We start from the raw sequence: 19943 nt of genomic DNA, 5'->3' as shown, positions 1-19943 counted from the left end.
AGTTTCCTACTCTGCTTCCAACTTTATTATTTTCATTAAAACTTAATTCTCAAAATAAGGAATTTTGTGTTTAAAATTTGTAGTTAAAATCATGTTAAAGTTGGTTCCCCGCTTTAGATTCTATTAGTTTCTTGGGGTGAAGGGAAGAAAGAAGGACGAAGAGGAATTTATTCTCTTGGACTGCCCTCCAGAAAATCCTTCTCTATACTTTAAAAGTTCTTATTCTTTTCTAGGAGTCCAATGTGCTGATTGCTGCTAACAGTCAGGGTACAATTAAGGTAAGCTATTTATTTTATACATCTCCATTTTAAATTCAGTTCAATTTTTAGACTATAATGGACTATAACTATAACATGGAAATACAGAGTTATACTAGCCTTAGAGGTATTTCCAAATCATGGGTCTATGTCTACTTGGAAATGGTTTTGATTGAAGGAGAAAAGAATAAGTAGCTTGCAACTATGGAGAAGATGATAGTACTTGTTATAGGTTATATGAATGCTCAGTGGATTGATCAGTGGTCAGAATGAAAAACAGGCAATGGCTGTTAAGCATTTGCTGTGGGCCAAGCACTGTTCAGCTTCTTTTCTATGCCAGTCCAAAGACCCTCAGGGCATTCCAAGATAGAGCTGGTGATGCTTAGACGTTCACCAGATTTAAAAATATCTTACTCTTCTTCATGTCCTCTTCCCTGACAAGTGGGTTTTTCTTCAGTTGCCAAGGAAAGAAAAGGTATTTTAGTTTTCTGTTGAAAATTGATCGATCTTGTGATCTTGCCATTAGTGTGATCCAAACTTAAATGTCTCTGGGCACACAGTCTCAGTGTCAAATTCATACATAGTTTCCCACCTACTTTTCTTGGTAGTTGGGAGCTTACGGAAGTAAAAATTGTATCTAATTATACCATTGGCTATTTAGCACTTGGGCACAATACATTGGACAAATAAATCCTGACCTAAGCAGTGAACTTTTTAAACAAAAGACCATTTTGGAGGAGCTTTTTAATATAGGAGTTTAATCTCTTATTCTGTGGATATCAATTCTTTCCACATATTCTCTGTTGATATAGAGATATCAAGAAGTTGTTTATTTTTTTAAAATATGTATCTTATTTCCCCTGCCACATAGCGTTAATTTTGCCATGGTTTCCTTTCACTCATCCTAAGTGGGGAATGACCTAGCAACCAAGGGAGCAAATCCAAGCTTAACACCCTGTCCTACAGATGAAGGGAGCAAACTCGAAGCAGAACTGCACTGTTAGCTGGCCAAACGCATTCCTTTCTAGGCAGCTAGTTTCTCCACTTGGAAAGCCTCATTAGAGAGCCATGGGCAGCTTAAACGAAAGCCAGGCTTTTGAACTGATCAGTGTTACGTTCTGAAAGCCTCAAGCAAGATGGTAGAAGGTCTTAGAATCTCTGTTTTAAGTGGTTCTCTGTAGTCTCTCAGTCTCCCTTTATCTTATTCTCATGACAAGCCATTTATTGAAAAAGCTGCACCTTATTCTTCTGTAAGTTTGGCCTTTGAGGCAATTGGAATTGCTAAAGTAAGCTCAAAGTTACATAAGCACTTACAATATCTTAGTGACAAATCTAAGATTTTGTTCAACAGCATTGACCTCTTATGTTAAGTAGCCTGCTTGCTAATCATAAAGATAAAAACCATTATGGAAGAACAGGTATAAGGCAAGCCTTAGCACTAACAGAAGAGGGAATAGTTGCTCCTTTAATTCTTTGCCACCTAGAATTGCACTCTCCATCTTACATTCTTTTTGACAGTGGCTTGTAATTTTTCTCATGTTCTATGTTCTTTCTTAGCCATTTCTTCTATTCTTTTTATAACTGATCATTACTTCTTGTCATTTTTAATTTTAGCAATATCTCACCTTTCTTGTATGATAAGACTCTACTGTAATAACTAGCAAAATATTTTGACACCAGATGATTAACTAGAAAATATGTGAAACAATAGGCAAAGGCAAAATATTAGGTCCTGTATAACTTGATACTGTAAACTGTTTATCAATGGGAGAAATAGCTTAAAATCCTAAACAGCAATACTTAAACTTTTCTTAAGAATATGGAAAGACACCAAAAGTAGGTTTACAGTTGTATCCACTTTTGATTATAATAATTAATAAATAAAAATACAAGAATAAACACAGAGCCCTAACCGGTTTGGCTCAGTAGATAGAGCATCGGCCTGCGGACTGAAGGATCCCAGGTTCGATTCTGGTCAAGGGCATGTGCCTTGGTTGTGGGCACATCCCCAGTAGGGGGTGTGCAGGAGGCAGCTGATCGATGTTTCTCTCTCATCGATGTTTCTAACTCTCTCTTCCTCTCCCATCCTCTCGGTAAAAAATCAATAAAATACATACTTTTTTAAAAAGAATAAACAGTTTATTCTTGTATTATTATTTATTAATTTAGTATTATATTCAAAAATGGATACCACTATGAACCTACTCTTGCCACACCCTGTATATATTCCAAAAATGTTATATCCATGCTATGCATCAGCCAGTTTCTTTCTAGTTAACTGTGGAGATAACTAATCTCAGAGCATTCATCCAACTGTTGAATTGAAAGCAAGAAAGGATTAATGACTAATTCCTTCAAATTCTTTGGCATTTTAGCAGTTAGCGAAAGTTTTCCTGATTTAGTTCTCCATTTGCAATATAGTAAAGATGCATTACTAGTAAACTCTTTATATGTTTTTAAACTTTTATTAAACTAATCCTTTTTTCCCCCTAATTAGGTGCTGGAGTTGGTATGAAAGGTTTACTCAAGTTAAATTGTACTTGGTCCTGCTGAAGTATATCTGCAGCCAACAGTGAAAGAAGATAGAGACTGTCACGACAAGTCTCCCCCCAACATCATCATGGGTTTTGAATTTGTTTTGAGTATTTTTTCTTTTACTTTCCCCCCTCCTTTATGCCCTTTGGGACATTGGGAATGCCCAGTGAACTCTGCACCATCAATGTAACTCTGTGGACTTTGCTGCTGTTGATGGTGTAGTTATCTAATTTTTGTGATAGGGAAACAAATTCTTTTAAATAAAAGTAAATAACAAAAAATAATAAAAGTTTATTGAGCCACAGTTGAGCTGGGAAAGTTTGTGTCAGTTGTGGCAAGAGATGGTAATCTCCTCAAGAAGTAGCACACATGAGCTGTAGAATAATGTACCAGTTTTTAAGGCCGATATTTCCCCACCTCTTTGGAATTATACATGTCAACATAAATATAAAAGTTATGTGGGTTCCTTTCAGTGAATTTAATGTTTACAGTAGGTGGGAATATTAATAACTTTACCATAGGAATTCCTTTCTTCATTCTCTGACCAGATTTCTCTCGTCAGCAAGTACTATACTCCTCAGTCCCTCTGATTCTGACCAAAGACCTAAAATTTTGACTTGTTAAGACCACATTCACACAGAAAGGGAATGTCAGTCTGTGACAGGTATCTTTGCCTCTGAAGTGTCACACATATATGTCATAAGCCCTAAATGCAGGCAAATCAACTTAGTTCGACCCCTGCACTTTCTGTAAAGAGACAAACAGTAAATATTTAAAGCTTTGCAGGTCATAAGGTTTGTGTCTCTATGCAACTCTGTCTTGTAGCAGGAAAGCAGCCACAGACGGTATGTAAACAAGTGGGTATAGCAGTGAAATGGGTGGAGCGTTGGATTTGGCCCACAGATAATGGTTTGCCAGTCTCTGGCATAGAAGTAAAGAATTTGAAGCCCTTTCACCCAAATTTCCAAGCCATGTAATCTCTTAGACTGTCTAGTTACTTTTCTAAATAGTTTTCAGTTTGTAGAAGGAAAGAAGTTAGTAGAGTAGCAGGTTAAGCAAAAGTAATGTAAAGCCTTCTATTTGAGCTACTTTGAAAATCTGAATGCTTTTTAGAAAAAGATATAAACAGAATTAACTCCATATATTTTTTTAAAATAGACACTTGGAGAAACTTTGTATGAATAACTATATGAATGATATATGTTTTGTAACACCTTCCAATAGAGTCTGGAAAAATAAATGTGCTATTCTCAAACACATTAATATTCTGCAGCAAAAAAAAAAAACACCAAAAAAACTTTCACTTTACATGGGTTTAATGAAGGCTAAAAATAGTCTTGCATCAATTCAGATCAGGTCTGTGGTTTTTTTTTTAATCCTCACCCAATGATAAGTTTTATTTATTTATTTATTTATTTATTTATTTATTTATTTATTTATTTTTAAGAGAGAGAGAAAACAACATTGATTATTGCCTCCCACACACACCCCAATCACAGATCGAACCCACAACCTAGGTATGCGCCCTGACTGGGAATCGAACCTGCAACCTTTTGGTGTACGGGAGGATGCCCCAATGAATGGAGCCACCCAGCCAAGGCCAGAATAGTTTTTACCATCCAATGAGTTTACCGCTAACATGGGTGAAATTTTTTTTTATTTTCAGCTTCACAGTTATATCTTACTAACTTCTGGGAGTTGATAAACTTTTGGACTCAATTCTGAGAGGAAAGGTCACTGTCATTCAAAAGTTATGCCTGTCATCAGTCAGAACAGTGTTAGTTGACCTTTGTTTCTAAGACTAATGAGCGACCTTTTGCAGAGGTACAGAAGGAATATTCAAGTGTAGGTTCTTCTCTTGAAGAACTTCATGTAGGCAGAGAGAGTTCATGTCTCTTTGAATGTGCTAAAGTAGAAGCAGATTGTTGTGGTATTTTATGTGATCTGATTTTTTAAAATATTTTATTTTTGGGGGGTCATGTTAATTTTCATGGGTTGGAAGGATATAATAAGGTGCTTTAGTTATCAAAGGGACTGAATTTTATTTTAGTGAGTTATTTTAAGGCAGTACTTTATTTAAGTTTGTGTTTTAACTTCTTTTCTTGTAAATAGTAAACAATTTTTAAATTAGTGGTAGTTTTTATAGGATTTCAACATCAAACTATTATTATTTCTTGGAAAAATAACATAACAGTTAAATAAAGCTTAAAGATAATGTACATTTTAACACCCCAAAAAAACACCTTTCAACTTAAGAAGAATTTGGGTTTTTATCTTTCAGTCTAATCTCTATTTCAGCAGATTTGTAGAGGGTTTCTTAGACACAACATGTGCATTAGACACATTAAAGATTGAAGAACTTTGTAAAGTTCTTGTAACAAGATGGAATTACTAGACATCAGAAAATTTATGGGACTGAGCCACAGCTTCAGAAAGATGAGCATGGCTGGCATTAATGAACAAGGAAGGGACAAGTGTGGGGTGAGTTTGAAGAAGTAGAGGAGCCCACTAGATATGTGCAGCCTTTTAGGACATGGTTGGGAATTTGAATTTTGTTATAAAAGCAGTGCCAAGGAAGGGTTAAGTGGAACAACATGATCTCATTTATTGTGAGTGGATGGATAGAGCAAGAGTACAATTAGGAAGGTGATCAGTCAAAAGTTAATGGTGACTTAGACAAGGATGATAGCATGATCCAACCTAAAAACTGTTTCAGCTTAATCGTTTACCACAGCATTAATTCCTTATATCTGAGAGAGTCTTGATCAATTTTTAAAGTCATTTTCTCATAAGTCCTGACAATGAAGAATACAACTCAGCAAATTTATTTCTTCAGTGGTTATGCAATTCTGAACTAGCACTAAGTCACTTGGGAACCTCATGACCAAAATATCTATGTGCTATTTTAGGGACACCACTTCTCTAAGGTAAGCAGTGCTAGAAGCTACCTAGCCTTTGGTTCTAAACAATCAGGTAATTTCATTGCTCTTAATGTAGTTATGCAAATGTAACTGGGATTAATGGTCAGGAAATAGGCTTACTTAGAAGTGAGACATGAGGAAGTGTTAACTTAGATCCTGAGCCTGTTGTGTTACATGACCGATTAACACAACAGTAGCACCTTGTAGTTCCTCCCAGAGCAGTTAGTTACCAACTTCAGTGTGGCTTCTGGTTAACATGTTAGGCATTCCTAGACTAAAGAAAAAACCATAATGATCATTCTAGAAATATTTGTTGAGCTCCTGGTTTGTGCAAGTGAGGCACTATGTACTACATATAAAATAAATAAGACATGATCATAAAGCTTATTGTCCAGAGGGAAAGATGGCTAAGTATACAGTGTATAAACACATAATCAATGTAAATTTTAGATGTACGGTAATAGGAAAAATCATAGTCTAGAATGGTAGGAGATAAAGTTCAGTGGGAGTAGGGGTGGTTGCATGAATTTTTTTCCTTGGAGGAGGTAACTTCTCAGCTGAATCATGAAAAGCAAGGATACATTCAAGACCAAAGGAAGCAAAGAAGAAGGCAGGAGTAGCTCCTACTGACCAACGGTGGAATAATTTGAGCAACAAAGAAATGATTGAATGAATAAATAAATGGAAAGAAGAAATTTTTCATGGAACATAATTGCCACTTCTACATATGGGCTGTGCATAGTGATTTCCTTCCACAAAGTCCAGTAAGGAAGAAAAGAAAAAAAATGAGTAACTTTCCAGTGGAGAAACCTGACAAATATTGCCAGAGCCAGTTGATCAGGGTCATCATGAAAAGTTGTAAGTCATGTTGATGCTAGTATATACTCTTAATATGAGGTACTGAAAATGGCACTTCAACTTTGGGATCTTTGCAAAATTAGTAACCCCAATCTAAGTGGAAAAAAAAATTTCAGATGAATCCCTACTGAGAGGCTTCCTACTAACTAGCTGACCGGTAGTCCTCAACACGGTCAAGGTCATCAAAACAAGGAAAGTGAGAAACTATCACAGCCACGAGGAGCCTAAGGTGACATGACTGAATGTAATGTGATGTCCTGGATGGGTCCTGAAACAGAAAAGGACGTTGCATGAAAACTAAGGGAATCTGAATAAAGTACTGGACTCAAGTTGATATAATGTGTTAGTATTGATTCATTAATTGTAACAAATGTACCATACTAATGTCAGGTGTTAATAATAGGGGAAATGGGGTGCAGTATGTATGGAACTCTTGATTTCTTTGCAATCCTTCCTATTAATAATAGAGTAACATGTAAATTACCATCACTCCGCTACGCCCACGATTGGGCAGCGGGAGGCTGGGGGGTGGGACTAAGGGTGGCCTATCCGGCCATTGACAGGCATGGATCCGCTGCCACTGAGGGGGGCTACCCTGCTGTTGAGAGGCACAGGGGGCGGGACTCCCGCCCCCTGTGCCTCTCAACGGCCAGATCCGCAGCCGCTGAGGGGGCCTGCCGCGGACACCCGGCTGCGCCTCTCAACGGCACAGTAGCCAGGTGTCGGCGGCAGACCCCCTCAGCGGCCGCGGACCATCAAAAGTGGGGGAGCTGGGTGCCTGTCTGCTCCGGCACCAGGCCTTTCAGAAGCCTCCGCCGAGCCGGAGGCTTCTGAAAGGCCTGGTGCACCAGCGGACAGGCACCCAGCTCCACCGCGAAAAGCGAAAGCGTGTAGGGGACCCTACACGTGCATGATTCAATCATGCACTGGGCCTCTAGTTTTTCTATAAATCTAAAAAAAAAAAAAAATTGTCAAAAATAAAGGTTTGAGAATAGCTTCAACATATACCAAACAAAGTGCAAGCAAGTAGTGCGAGTTCAAGCTGGAGAAGTACACGGAATAAATCAGTGATCTGTTTCAGCTATCACAAAGAAAGGCAAACGCAGAGTTTAGGGGAGGTTTACAGTCTCCACTTCGTCACTAAAAAATTGTATAATTTTGCAAGATAGTAAACCCTGTACTCTATATTTATCCCTAAGTTCTACTGACTGAGAATGATACTCTCATCTTAATAAATAAGGTTATACTATACAGAGTCCTTAGTCATTCTTGTGAGTTAGTCACTCAGATATGTGAGTGCCTGCAATTATTTGTTTCTTTTTATTTGAGGTCATTATAGCTTCTCAATATGAGAATCAAGAAATCTGTTCATTTGCATATCATTTTAATTTGTTCTTTGTGAATCATTTGCCCTTTATCAGTTACAGAAGCAAACTCCCTAGTGCCCAAGTTCTGAAGGAGATCTTGGCTTGGAAGTGGGTAAGGACCAGTGAATTCTAAGTTGATGTTTCCAAAGATGATAACAGCCTAGGTTCACCAACTACTGTATAGAGTATTTGCAGTGTCTCTGAGGATGATTTTATGGGTTTTCCTATATGCCCTGTGTTTGCCCTACTGTTAGTGCTAGTCTGTGATCGGTGGTTTAGGGGCCTTTTGGAAGAACCACATTAAAAAATAGTTTTAAGGATTTTTCAGAGAAAAAAAAATGACATACTTCTAGACTCAAAATGTAAAGATTCATCTTTAATTTTACACACCTGAAAGAATGCCTTCTCTCAGAAATGTTTTTGTGAGTGAGCTTCAGTGGAGTAGCAGCCTAGTAATAACTCAGTTCCGTCCCGTGGTTGGAATCCTCAGCTCGTGGCCTCTAATGGATATGGGCTATTCTCAAAAGGAATGAATTCAAGACCTATTCATGCAACAAAACTGGAGTGCCTGTTACAAGGTGGTCTAGTCTAGGCTAGGAGTCAAGTGACTTGTAAAGAGCCTTGTAAAATATCTTAGGCTTTGTGGGCCATACAGTCTCTGTCACAACTACTTAATTCTGCCTATACCATGTGAAAACTGCCCTAGCCAAATGTAAACAAATGAGTGTGGCTGGGTTCCAATGAGACTTTATGAATGGACACTGAAATCCCCTTTAATTGTCATGTCACAATATTTTTTAAAATTATTGTTCAAGCATTTAAAAATGTAAAAAACCTTCATTGGTGATGAGCCATAAGAAAAGTTCGGTTGGATTGGGCTTGCAGGCCATGATTTGCCAACCTCTGTTCTAGGTGCTCACCATGTGGCAGTGGCAGGAGGAAAAGAAAAGCAATGAAAAAAATCCCATCTCTCTGGAGCTTGCATTGGGTAACTCAAGTATTTTTGCAGCAATGGTGTTCTCTTTTCATACTGGTGTGTGTCTAGCACAGGAACCTGGAAGGCCATTTTGGAGGGCATACCACATAACTAAAAGCTTTTCTTGTTGCATTCATAGCAATTTCCACAGGAGTGCGCACATGCAGCGTTGTGTATATTGGTGTGTGCATTTTTGGAGAACCAGGGGACACTTTTCTGTTAAAGCTCAGTAAACAATGAGACCCTTTGGACATTTTATTGAGTGGAATATAAATATCTCTACGATACTCTGGAAGGTTTGTGCTTAAGGTAGCCTGTTGAGTTGGGAAAGCAGAGGGTGTTTTGCAAGGTTGACTCCCCCACCTCCCCTTTGGTTCTTTCATCCTGAGCTATTAAAATTTCCTTTCTGAACATAAAAGAACCTTCTCAGCTCACAGCACTTACCAAAGATGTTTTCTTGGAAGGACTGAGTCTCTTACTGGTAAGCATACATATGTTATGGCTAATGTTTGAACTCTGGCTCATTTGGAGGGGTTAAATTTTGAAAGATGCAACAAAATTACTTTTTTCCCCCAAATTAACCACTGTTAAAAGCTAGCCCATTATTTTTTCAATTTTTTTTTTTCATGTTTAAAGACCATGTTTGTACTCCCACTTCCCAGACTAAGCAGTTCCAGGAGAGTCTTCTCCTTGGGGTGTGGGCTTCCTGTGCTGTTGAATTGCAAAGCTTTGCAATACAGTTTTAGTAATATATCTTTGGAAAGGCCTCAGCATTCTTGGAAATTAAAAAGCACTCCATGAATACAGGGCAACATTAGCATATGCATAACAAAATTTTAGTCACTCTTCATTATGAATAAGAAGTATAAAATAAAAATTGGCACCAACCAAAGATGGGAAGTTGAAAGGTTAGAATAGCTATTCTGGAAGTTTCACTGGGTCCATAAAATGGTATTACTGCTTATAGTCTCTGAACATGGCATCTGCCTATGAGCTGACCTGCCAATAGCCACCATCACAATGGCCATGAAAAGCTGGCTTGGGGAAATGCACAAAGTGAAATTTCTGAAATGTCTCTTTTCCTACCACATGCCCAGTGCATTCTCTCCCTGGAGATTTTTAGTAGGAGGTAACTACAGGCTGAAAATCTGCATCATCTCTATAGGAGTCCTTTTAGTTTTATTTCTCTCCCTGGCAACAAGAGTAGAGAGGGGAGAAGGAATTGTAACTATATGGTAAAAGAAAAGATTGATTATCAGGGGAGCAGTCACATCCATAGAGCCGCAAGTGGAGGCCAAAGATGATTTCAGATGAAAACTGGGCCGGTTAATGTGCATTGGCCCCCAGATAACAGCTATTTACTGGCAGAGCAGGAACAGTAAGAAAGCCTGCCTCCCTGGAGGGTCTCCTTCCTCCACACCCTGAGACCCTCGTTGGCCCTCAGCGCTTCCTGAAGCAGAGATTTGAAGCAGTCTCACCCCCAGAGGGCAGTTCCTGGTTGGAGGCTGGAAGGGTGACTCACAGCCTTCTCTCTCCTCACAGCCTTCTCTCTCCCCACGGCCTCCATCCAGTTCAAGGGCCCTGGATTCCAGTGGTTGTAGAGAGGGGAGGAGGCTCAGCATGTTCAGGACCCAGCCTGGTTCCACTCTCCCATGGACTCCTTCCCGCTGTGTCTTCTGTCTCCTGCCTACTATCTGAGGGGGGACTTCTGAGTTCAACTTTGAAGAGGGATAGTCCAACTGACTGGTTAAAAACTAACCTCTCTGTCAATGTTAGGGCCACCAATCACACTGTGGTTCGGGGACCCGGGCTCCAGCTGCCCAGCCCCAGTTGAATCACCTGTGGCTGGAGGTGAGGTTGAGGATAGAGATGGGTGACCAGGGGTGATCACTGGCCAGCCGCCCTCTACAGGGACTGGTTTTATTTTCCTTCCCTCCTTCCTGTAAAGTGGCAGAGGGGGCATTCCAACTCCAATCTGCCCTGGGCCCACACACTTCCTTCTACCCTATCTCCCCCCTCCTCCCTCCACTCCACCCCTAGATTAAAGGGAAAGGGGCCCCCAGCACTTGCCTACTATCTCCCAGGGGTGGGCCTGTCTTAGGACTTTGAAACAAAGGAAGAGCCTCTAAAAGCAAAAAACACAAAGCCCTCCTGGTTCAGATGACTAGTTGTCAGTTAGGTCTACCTGAGTCTGCATCTCCCAGGTGTCAGGGAGCAGTAAGTTTACAGCCGTCACTAGGACATTCCATCTAGGAATGCATGCCCACTGCCTTAGACAGCCATCAGTGTCTTCTGAGTCAGGAGCAGAGAAGCCAAGTCAGGGAGGGCCCGGCCCACCCGCTCTGGATTCTCTTAGGAGGATATAGGCTGCCCCCCTGCCCTCTCATCGGAGCTTCCCTCTGCTTGTCATCCCAGCACTTCCTAAGCACCACCCATTTAATCCCACCCTCATCTCCAACAGATGGGTGGGGCCTAGGGAACAGGAAAGTGCTACAGATGAGGGGGGCTCAGGTCTGGAGTCTTGGAGACCATAGTAAGCTGTGGGTGGGGGCATGGAGTCAGTTCAGTCAAGTTCATCAAACATTTTGGGCACCACCCCCAGGTCTTGTTCTGGACTGGATACAAGGAACATGAACCTGTTCAGTTTTCTCCTGTCCACACAGTGGCTATTGAAACCCTCACTTATGTCCTCAAGCATTTGTCTGAGTCACCACCCACCCCTGCCTACCCCATCATCACCCACTGGGGGACTGTTGCTTCCAGCACAAAGAAGATAGAGCTGAGACTCCCTAAGCTTAGGGAGAATGGCATGTCCTCTCCTCATCCATCACCTAGACAGGGCCCACCCTCCACCGCTCAGGGACTGGGCTCTGTAGTACTGACCACTCTCCCTCCTCCCTCCTGCACCGTCAACCTCTACCTCTGTATAGGATCCTTTCCCCTCTGTACTTAATTATCCTCTAATGCTCCTCACCCAGAAAAGCAGCATCAAAAACCAAATCACCCCATGGTAGCCTCTGTTCTGTTTCCCTTCCTCGTCTTGAAAATGTTGCCCACCCTGTGTTTCTGCTTCCTCCCTTCTCCCCTTTCCCTTCCTTGCTGGGAAGCAAGCCTGGCGGAGGGCAGCAGAAGACAGCATGACTGCATCCCACAGGTCCCTTGCACGCTCGCAGCTTCTGCAAAGCTCTTCCTGCCTGGCCCCACTGCCTCCCTCTGCACCCAGCACTCATCCTAGTGTACGAAACTGGTTTCTTTCTTTGTCTCTGCCACCCGGCTCTGCCACCTCGGGCTTGTCAGTACCTCTCTAGGGATACTTAATCTTAGCCCCTAGCTCTGTTCCTGACCCATAGTAAGCATTCAGAAACATTTAAGTGAAGTAATGGAAGGCACGCTGTCTGCTTTGGGGGCTTGCCTTCTATTGCAAGAGACAAGCTGTAGACACATGTTATAAATATAATGTGTAAGTGTCGGAAACGGTGCGGATAGTACCTGAGCCTGGGAGTGGGGAGGAGGAATCCCAGGGTGTGAGCTTGACTTGTTCCAGGAGTGACAACCCCTCGCCTGTGTGAGGCTGCCTGCTGGTGGCAGTGCACCAAACAGTCCCTGGGACAGACAGCGCCGGCAGCTGGTTAATGCTCTGCCAGTACTTGGAATGTAAATGCATCTGTGTTTGTATGAATAAATATACAATTCAACAGTTATATGTGACACTGGAGAGGGAGAATGGCCTGGTGGCACCACCATCTGGCAGCTCCAGCACCAACAAGTGCACGGTGCCACCTTCTTTTCAGTACAGGTCTGGGGCCCGTTTTTATAAAAAACGAAGTCCATGTCACAGGCTGGGGAGTTGCTTTCATGTCCCAGATCTGCTAGGCTTTGTCCTTCTTAGCTGTGTGGTCTCAATTCTCTGTGCTTCAGGCCCGTCACTTATAGAGAGGGGTAGGAATAGCATGTACCTTACGGGGTTGTTGTGAGCATTAAATGAATTAACGTAATACAGGTCAGCACTTAGGACAGGGCCTGGCCTATAAAGACCTGATAGGCACCAAGCTTTTACTATCTCTGTGATCTGAGGCCTTTGTTATCCTCTCTGTACGGCACCCAGCTCTGTACATGTACAAACCCTTCTATAGGATGTGGAAAATGCCAGTTGGTGGCTTCCTAGGGGCCATGGATTAGGGATGGGTGTCGCTTGGGGGTAAGGGTGCCAGATGTAGCAAATGAAAATACAGGACATGCATTTAAATTTTAATTTCAGATAAATGGCAACTGATGTTTCAGTATAATATGTCCCATGTAATATTTGGGACATATTTACACTAAAAAGTGTGCTGCACACTACTGCAGGTTTCTCAGGGCCTTGCCGTCTGACCTGGTAGCCTGTGCTCGGCCCTGGTGGAGGAACAGGCAGGAGCCAGCATGTAAAACCTAATGGCCCAGCTCCAGTCTCCAAGTCTGGCCTCTTGTGGCTTTGGGCCTTGGCAAGGACTGTTCCCTGTGTCTCTCCAGCACCCAGCATCACCCGACACAGGGCAGGCCTGCAGGGGGGACTGTGTTGACTCACTGGCTGGCTGGCTGAATGACTAAATGAGGTTATGGTGGGCCTGTGGTTTGTAGGATGTGATTTGAGAGCCATAGAAGGCTTCATCCTCAACATTTCTAGCTCATGTTTCCCTGGAGGTCTGCAGACTTTACCACCAGAGAACCAGTCCTCCGAGCCTTCTGTCCCTGGAGCCTTTTTCAAAGTAGAGTGGCCTGTCCACAGACACTAAGCCACCAGCAGCCATCATGTTGGCCGGCTGTGTGGGGATGTAGTTAGGTGGGGGTGTTGGAGGCTCCTGGTTCCTGGATGTGAGTCCCAGTTACACTCACTGAAGTAGATGTTTATTCTCCCTATATTTTTCCCATCTTCCATTTCGCCTGGCCGCCTCAAAGCAATTCTGCATGCCCTGGTGCAAGACTAAACACATGACAAGCGTGTGCCATTGGGACCGAGGGAAGGGAGAGAGAGAGCTTCCCCTAGAATGGACTGGGCCAGAGTAAGGAGCTGGGAACTATTTGGTGAAAGCAAATTGGGAAAAAAAGCAGCAGATCAGAGGAGCTTTCTGGCTTCTTCCTGAAGTTTCCTGGTAGCTAAGGGTGATGTGAGCCTGGAGGGACCGTGGTGTCTCAGTAGTAAATAGTATAGACAGGTCAACAGCAACGCCATTGCTTATTGAGTGCTCCATGCCTGTCACTGTTCCACCCACCTTATAGGAATTACCTCACTGTGTCCTCAGAGGGGCTACTTCTGCTTTTCCATGAGAAAGCTGAGGGCCGGACTGTTGAACTCAGGAACCACCAGAAGGTTTTCTTTGAAGCCTCAGCTTGTGTAAGATCCTGGGTGAGAGACGAGGCTTGTAGAGTGACTAAGGGTAAATTTATTCAAGCCAGAGGTAATGGAGCCTTGAACTTGAATTTGAGTCAATTTAAAGAAAAAGAAATGTGATACTTGGTTTGTCAGCTGAAATGCAAACTCCCGTGCAGCACACCTTCCTTATGGACACTCATTGTTTTGACTCCACTTTGCTCGGCCTGAGCTGGCTCGGGCAGGTGCCAGGAGGAGAGTTCCTGCCCTCCCAAGGCAAGGCTGGAGGAGAGTTGAACTGGACTTAGCCCTGTCACCGTCAGCTCCCCCGGGTTGGGAGAGGGAACAGCTGCTATGTGCAGGCACAAGTATGTGCCTGGTGCCAGAGCTGCGCCCCCCAGCAGGGCTCTGAGTAGTGTCTCCGAGGCCACGGAGGGCAATGCCAGCCTGTGGGCCCCGGGCCAGCCTGTGTGCCACCTCAGCATCCTGAAGAGCTTATCAAAACACATGGAGTCTGGTACAAATGCTGAAAGTTCTGGTTCAGTGGGTCTGGGCGGAACTCCAGGAACCTGTATTTTGGAAAGCACCCCCAAGGATTCTGATGAGGGGTAGGTAGGTTTGGGAGCCACTGATCCAGGCCCATCTCCTACCAGTTCAGGCTTCCTCCCTGTCTCAGCCCCCTGCCCATAGCTCGTCCATCCTTAGTGGGAACACTTTCAGCGACAGGGAGCTCCTTGCTTCACAGGCGTGTGCGGTCGGATGTTCTGAATGCTCAAAAGTTCCTTCTTACACGGAGCCAAAGGTTGGCCTCCCACTGCCATTTCTGACCCACGTTCCCTGTCCAGGGCCAGGCTGCATTGCCTTCCCCAGCACCGCCTCCCCTGCCAACCCTTCACCTGAGGGCCAGTGCCCGCAACCTCCTCCCGCAGAAGACTCCCAGAGAGAACTGCCACTGGTGCCTGTTTGCAGGTTGACAGCCAAACCTGAGCCTTTCCCCCCAACGGGTCTGGTTGGGAGAAGAGGCAGAGATGCTTCCCTCTCCCTGTGCAGACACTGCCCTCGGGGAGGCTGCTGAGGTGGAAAAGCCCATAAAACAAAAGGACGTGCAGAATAGTCCTAGCCTCACTCTCACATGAGCCTAACTCCACAATGGCTTTGGCTCTTTTTGTTTTAATTATCCTTACATTTTTATTCAGTTGCAACCAGTGCTTTATATTCTGCCATTTTCATAAAGCACCATTTTTTTTTACATCTCTGCATAGTCTTTCTAATTATCATTATAATGAGCACACAGCTTGGCATCCTGCAGCCTGGGTTCCAATTCCCGGCTTCTGCCAGCACGCTGCGGGCGCCCAGGCAGCCACTGCTCCTCTCCATTAGCTGGTCGTGTTGGGCTGCACCAGCCCCTTATGTTCACTTTCTTGCTTTATCCTCCAGCGCCTGTGCCCTCACCATGCTGCTTCCCTGCCACTTGGAGCAGCTCCACATTACAAATGGGAAAAGTGAGGCTCAGAGAGGTTCAGCAAGTTATCCAAGATCACACAGCCATTATAAGACAGAGCAGGGATTGAATCTCAGGTCAATAAAACTTCTAAGCCTAGGCTTATGCCCTGCCGACACTCTAGGAGTCTGATCTGGCTCCCTGTGTATTTGCCCTTATAAAAATTAGTTGCAGCAAACCTTGATGATTTCATACTTCTCCACTCCAGGCTTAGAAAGGTGCTTTCTCTCTCTTACAGGTGAAAGACATTTCTTCTCAGCCCACTCTTGCAGATTGAGCAATTGAGGCACAGACACAGGAGGTCACTGCGCCAGAAAGGTGGAGGACGAGAACTCAGACCTTACAGAGAGCAGGTAGAAGGCCAAGGTGAGAATGGGGTCATCAGAGGGAGGTGCCCATGGTGGGCAGGTCCGTCTGCAGTTCAGCTCCTGTGAGCTCCTGGGACCAGAGTCAAACCATCCCACCTCTGTACCTTCTCCAGGAATACCCTTCGCCCAGGCTGTGCCCACGCCGCTCTCCTCCCCGGCCTCTCCTGACCATACCCACCATGGCAATCACGCGCTCCTCTGAACTCCTCAGCAATTATAGCTTCAATAATTCATTTGGCAATTAATCATACCCTGCCTCGTGACATCTCTTCTGTTCCGTGTCGAGCTGTTATTTCGAAGTGCAATTGTTTAACTTCCCAGGAGCAACAGATGCTGCCTTGCTAATCTGGATGGGTTGGTTTTTTTGTTTATTTCCTGGCAGTCAACCAAACCAGGGGGATAAGTATGAGGCCCCCACGGGGGTGGGGGAGGGGATGGGGGTTAGAAGGGGTCCTCACTGCAGAGGTGGTGGGAGCCTAGTTAGGAACCCTGCTGACAACAGTTCCTTGGAGAGTTAGACAGCCTGTGACGCTCCTCGGCATCCTTTCCTTCTGATTCCCGGGTAATGAAGCACTCTGGATACAAACAGCCTCAGGAATTTTCCATGCGTTTGTACAGTCCCCTGGACTGCACTGCATTTCCTGTGGGCAGAGGCCTTTCATTGTTTCCACTGAGCCTTCTTAGCATGATGTGGCCAACTCTGAAATTAGAGAGTCCGGACTGGAGTCTTGGTTTCAGCTGTAAGCCTGGGTACGTCATTTCCCCTGCAGACCAGCTTTACCTTCCAGTTGCTAAGGCCACATCCAAAGACGTATCATCAACTCTTTTTTTTTTTTGCACCCCTATATCTGAGCCACCAGCTAACCCTATTGGCTCCTACCTTCAAAATACATTCAGGGTCCCCCTGCCATCTGCTCTCCCCCAGGTTTCTGGCGTAGCCTCCTGGCATTAATACTACTTCCAGCACATGTATATTTCAAACACACATCAGATCTGGAACCTTCTTGCACAATCCAGCGGCCCCGTTGCACTCAGAACAGCCGGCAGTTACAGGGGCCCATTAACCTACAGGGTGTGGTCTCGTCACCTCTCCAGCCTCACCTCCTATTGTTTGCACTGCCCGGCTCAGCCGCAGGCATAGTGCAAGCAACTCACTTTCTGTGCATTGCTCTGCCCCCTGATACCTGCACGGTTTGAAGGTGGAACCTCACCTTCTTCACATGATGTTTAAACTTTCTCCATCATCCCCCACCCCAGGACTCCTTTTCTTGTTATACTGTTTTGTGTTTGTTTTTTTTCAGTACACTTAATACTTTTCATTTATTCTGTAACTTATTTATTCTCCCTTCTACATGTTCTCCCCCATCCCTGCCATATCCCTGATTTTTAGAACCATGTCTGGCTTGATGAATGAATGAATGAATGAATGAATGAATGAATGGGAGTGAGTGCCTGAGGCCCCACAGCACTCAGACCTGCTCTGGTGAGTGAAGGCATGGCAGTCCTGGGGAGGGAGTGTGGTCGGCTACCATAAGAACTGAGCTTGCTGCTGCTGAAACCCCGAGGCCTTTCGCTCTCATCCTGTATCGTAAAGACACATCTCTCCCCTCCCAGCACTTTCAGTTCAAAAATCAGTGAAACAGGGCATCTCTCTTGCTCTCTGAGAGCCATGACTTTGAGCGAATGCTGCCAGGCCAGCTCTCCCTCGAGGTTGGGAGGGTCTGCACCCTTGGTTGAGGCTGGAGACTTAAGGGACCATGGAGATTTTCCTGTCTCAGTCGGAGCAAGGGAGCAAGGGTGTCTGCCCGCTGGCAGGGGCGACCTGCGCTGTTAGGTCTGATGGGAGGGCAGACAGGGTGACGGGAGGGAGGCTGAACCAGCTTCAGATGGGGCCTCCCAGGATGGCCCAGGGACACAGGTGTGGGGAGATGGGACAGGAACACATGGAGATGTCTCCCCTAGACAGGTAAGATGGCAGTAGATTGGGACCATCTGTGCTGTTGTAAGACATTCTAAGTAGAGCCAGATTCCCAGCACAATTAAAACAACCCTTCAAAGGGAGGAGAGAGAGAGAGAGAGAGGAAAAACAAACACAGCAGCCAGCAACCTGCATGCACACGCACACCTCATCTAATCATGAAAACGTATTCCAGACGGTTCCAGAGCTGCCCTTGGGAGGGATGTTTGAAATGTGCATGTACATCCCTGAAATGTTAGCTGTCAGGTCTCTCAGGAAGTGGCTCTGCCTGAACAGACTTGTGTGGGCCTTCATCCCATGAATGTTGAAAAGAGAATTTTTATAAGACAAAGCCAAACAGGACTGGTGACAATTGTTTTTGAAGGCCCTTCCCTATTTTCTCTTCCTTATGTCCACCCACACCAGCTGCATTTCTCTCACTCCCCCGAGATACCATGGCTCTTCTGGAAGCTTGGAGGGCATTCTCATTACATGGGGTCAGGAGTATAGGGAGGGAAGATGATTGTGGGGACAGGCCTGACCTCGGGTGTCGTAGGAGAACACAGAAGTGTAGAGCCGAAGAGCCACAATCGGGAGTCCGCTTCCTACAGGGCTGGTGAGCTCATCCCTGAGCACTTCAGGCCTCAGTCTTCTTGTCTGTGTAATGGGAATGATAGCGATCACATCTCAGGGCTATGATGGAGGTAAGTGAATGATGAGTATCAGATCCCTGAGAAAGGCTTTGACATGAGGACCCTTTTCTTCACGATCTTGGACCTGGGTCAGTCCTTTTGACAGGAAATTGAGCAGCTGAGAGGTTGTGACCAGCTGGGGTGCCCCCACACCACTTGCACCAGCTATGGAAAAGTCAGGGTGCCCAGTGTGTACCTGGCTGTGTGGCGGTCCCTGTAGCCCCTGAGTCACCTGCTGCTGCTGGACCCCGGCCTCCAGGCACCAGCACAGGCATCCAAGCTGGCAGGAACTGGGTCAGGGCAGGGCTGCATGGGTCCTAACTCTGACCCAAAAGCTTGTTTCTGGTGGAACATTTCCTTCCAACTAATAAACAATCATTACTTTTCTCCAGGCAAATGGAAGCTGGCCTCTGAGCACCAGCAAGAGAACAGTAATAGTGAGTTATCGACAGACAGGGAGAGCTTAATAGGCCACAGACCCACAGGATCCCCGATGGGTGAGGGCTGTCCTATTGATTATTGGAGCCCCTTCCAGTCTTCCCAGAGGGTCTCCCTGCTCTATTTCTCTCCTGGGCAGGGCTCCAACAGCACCCCAAGCGATCAGCTGGACTGCAGGAGGGCTGTGCCCTGTGCCCCAAACCCCAAGGGGAAGGACCCGTAAGGAACATGACAGACATCAAACTTGACAGACTAGCCACAAATCCTGGATATATAAGTCACAGTTCTTGTGTTTGCAAAACAGCAAACTTTGCGTCAGATGGAAAACCACCACCGCAGGAGTGCTGCCCCCACCCGTTCTCATCCCTTGAGAGCCAGAGTCAGTCTGAAAGAGCTCTCTTGTCTGGCTGAGCCCAGGGTCCTTGGAGCAGAAGGAAGAGGGTGACCACTGTCCACTCAGGCTGCACTGCATGGCTGGGGCCTGGAGTGACAGCGCAGAGGGACCTGGGAGGCCAGACAGCAGGATGGACCTAGGTCCATCGGGCCCTGGAAGATCAGCCACAACCGTAAATTTATGGGGGAAATCTTGTGTGTGTGGTCCATAGCATTTATGAGATTTTTCAAAGGGGTCCACGCAAAATGAGTACCAGGGTCTAGGCCCCTATTTTGCCTGCCCCCCTCTCCCAGCCTCTAGTGCCCAGTGAGCAGCAGCTCCATGCCCTGTTC

The 19943-nt window shown here is 45.0% G+C and overlaps 1 protein-coding gene across 2 annotated transcripts in view; it reads left to right on the top strand.

Moving 5' to 3' along the window:
- Positions 1 to 3096, top strand: part of COP1 (COP1 E3 ubiquitin ligase) — a 107070-nt gene extending 103974 nt beyond the window's left edge. For both annotated transcript variants that reach the window (XM_079761016.1, XM_079761015.1), the window contains exons 19-20: positions 234 to 278; positions 2755 to 3096. In XM_079761016.1, coding sequence (XP_079617142.1) covers positions 234 to 278; positions 2755 to 2772 — 63 coding nt within the window. In that variant the 3' untranslated portion in view covers positions 2773 to 3096. The remainder of the gene's footprint in view (positions 1 to 233; positions 279 to 2754) is intronic.
- Positions 3097 to 19943: the final 16847 nt, after the last annotated feature.

Source organism: Cnephaeus nilssonii, assembly GCF_951640355.1.
Source record: "Cnephaeus nilssonii genome assembly, chromosome: 21".
Lineage (NCBI taxonomy): Eukaryota > Metazoa > Chordata > Mammalia > Chiroptera > Vespertilionidae > Cnephaeus > Cnephaeus nilssonii.
The sequence above is the reverse complement of the archived record's forward strand: the minus strand, read 5'-3'. Positions and strand labels throughout refer to the sequence as shown.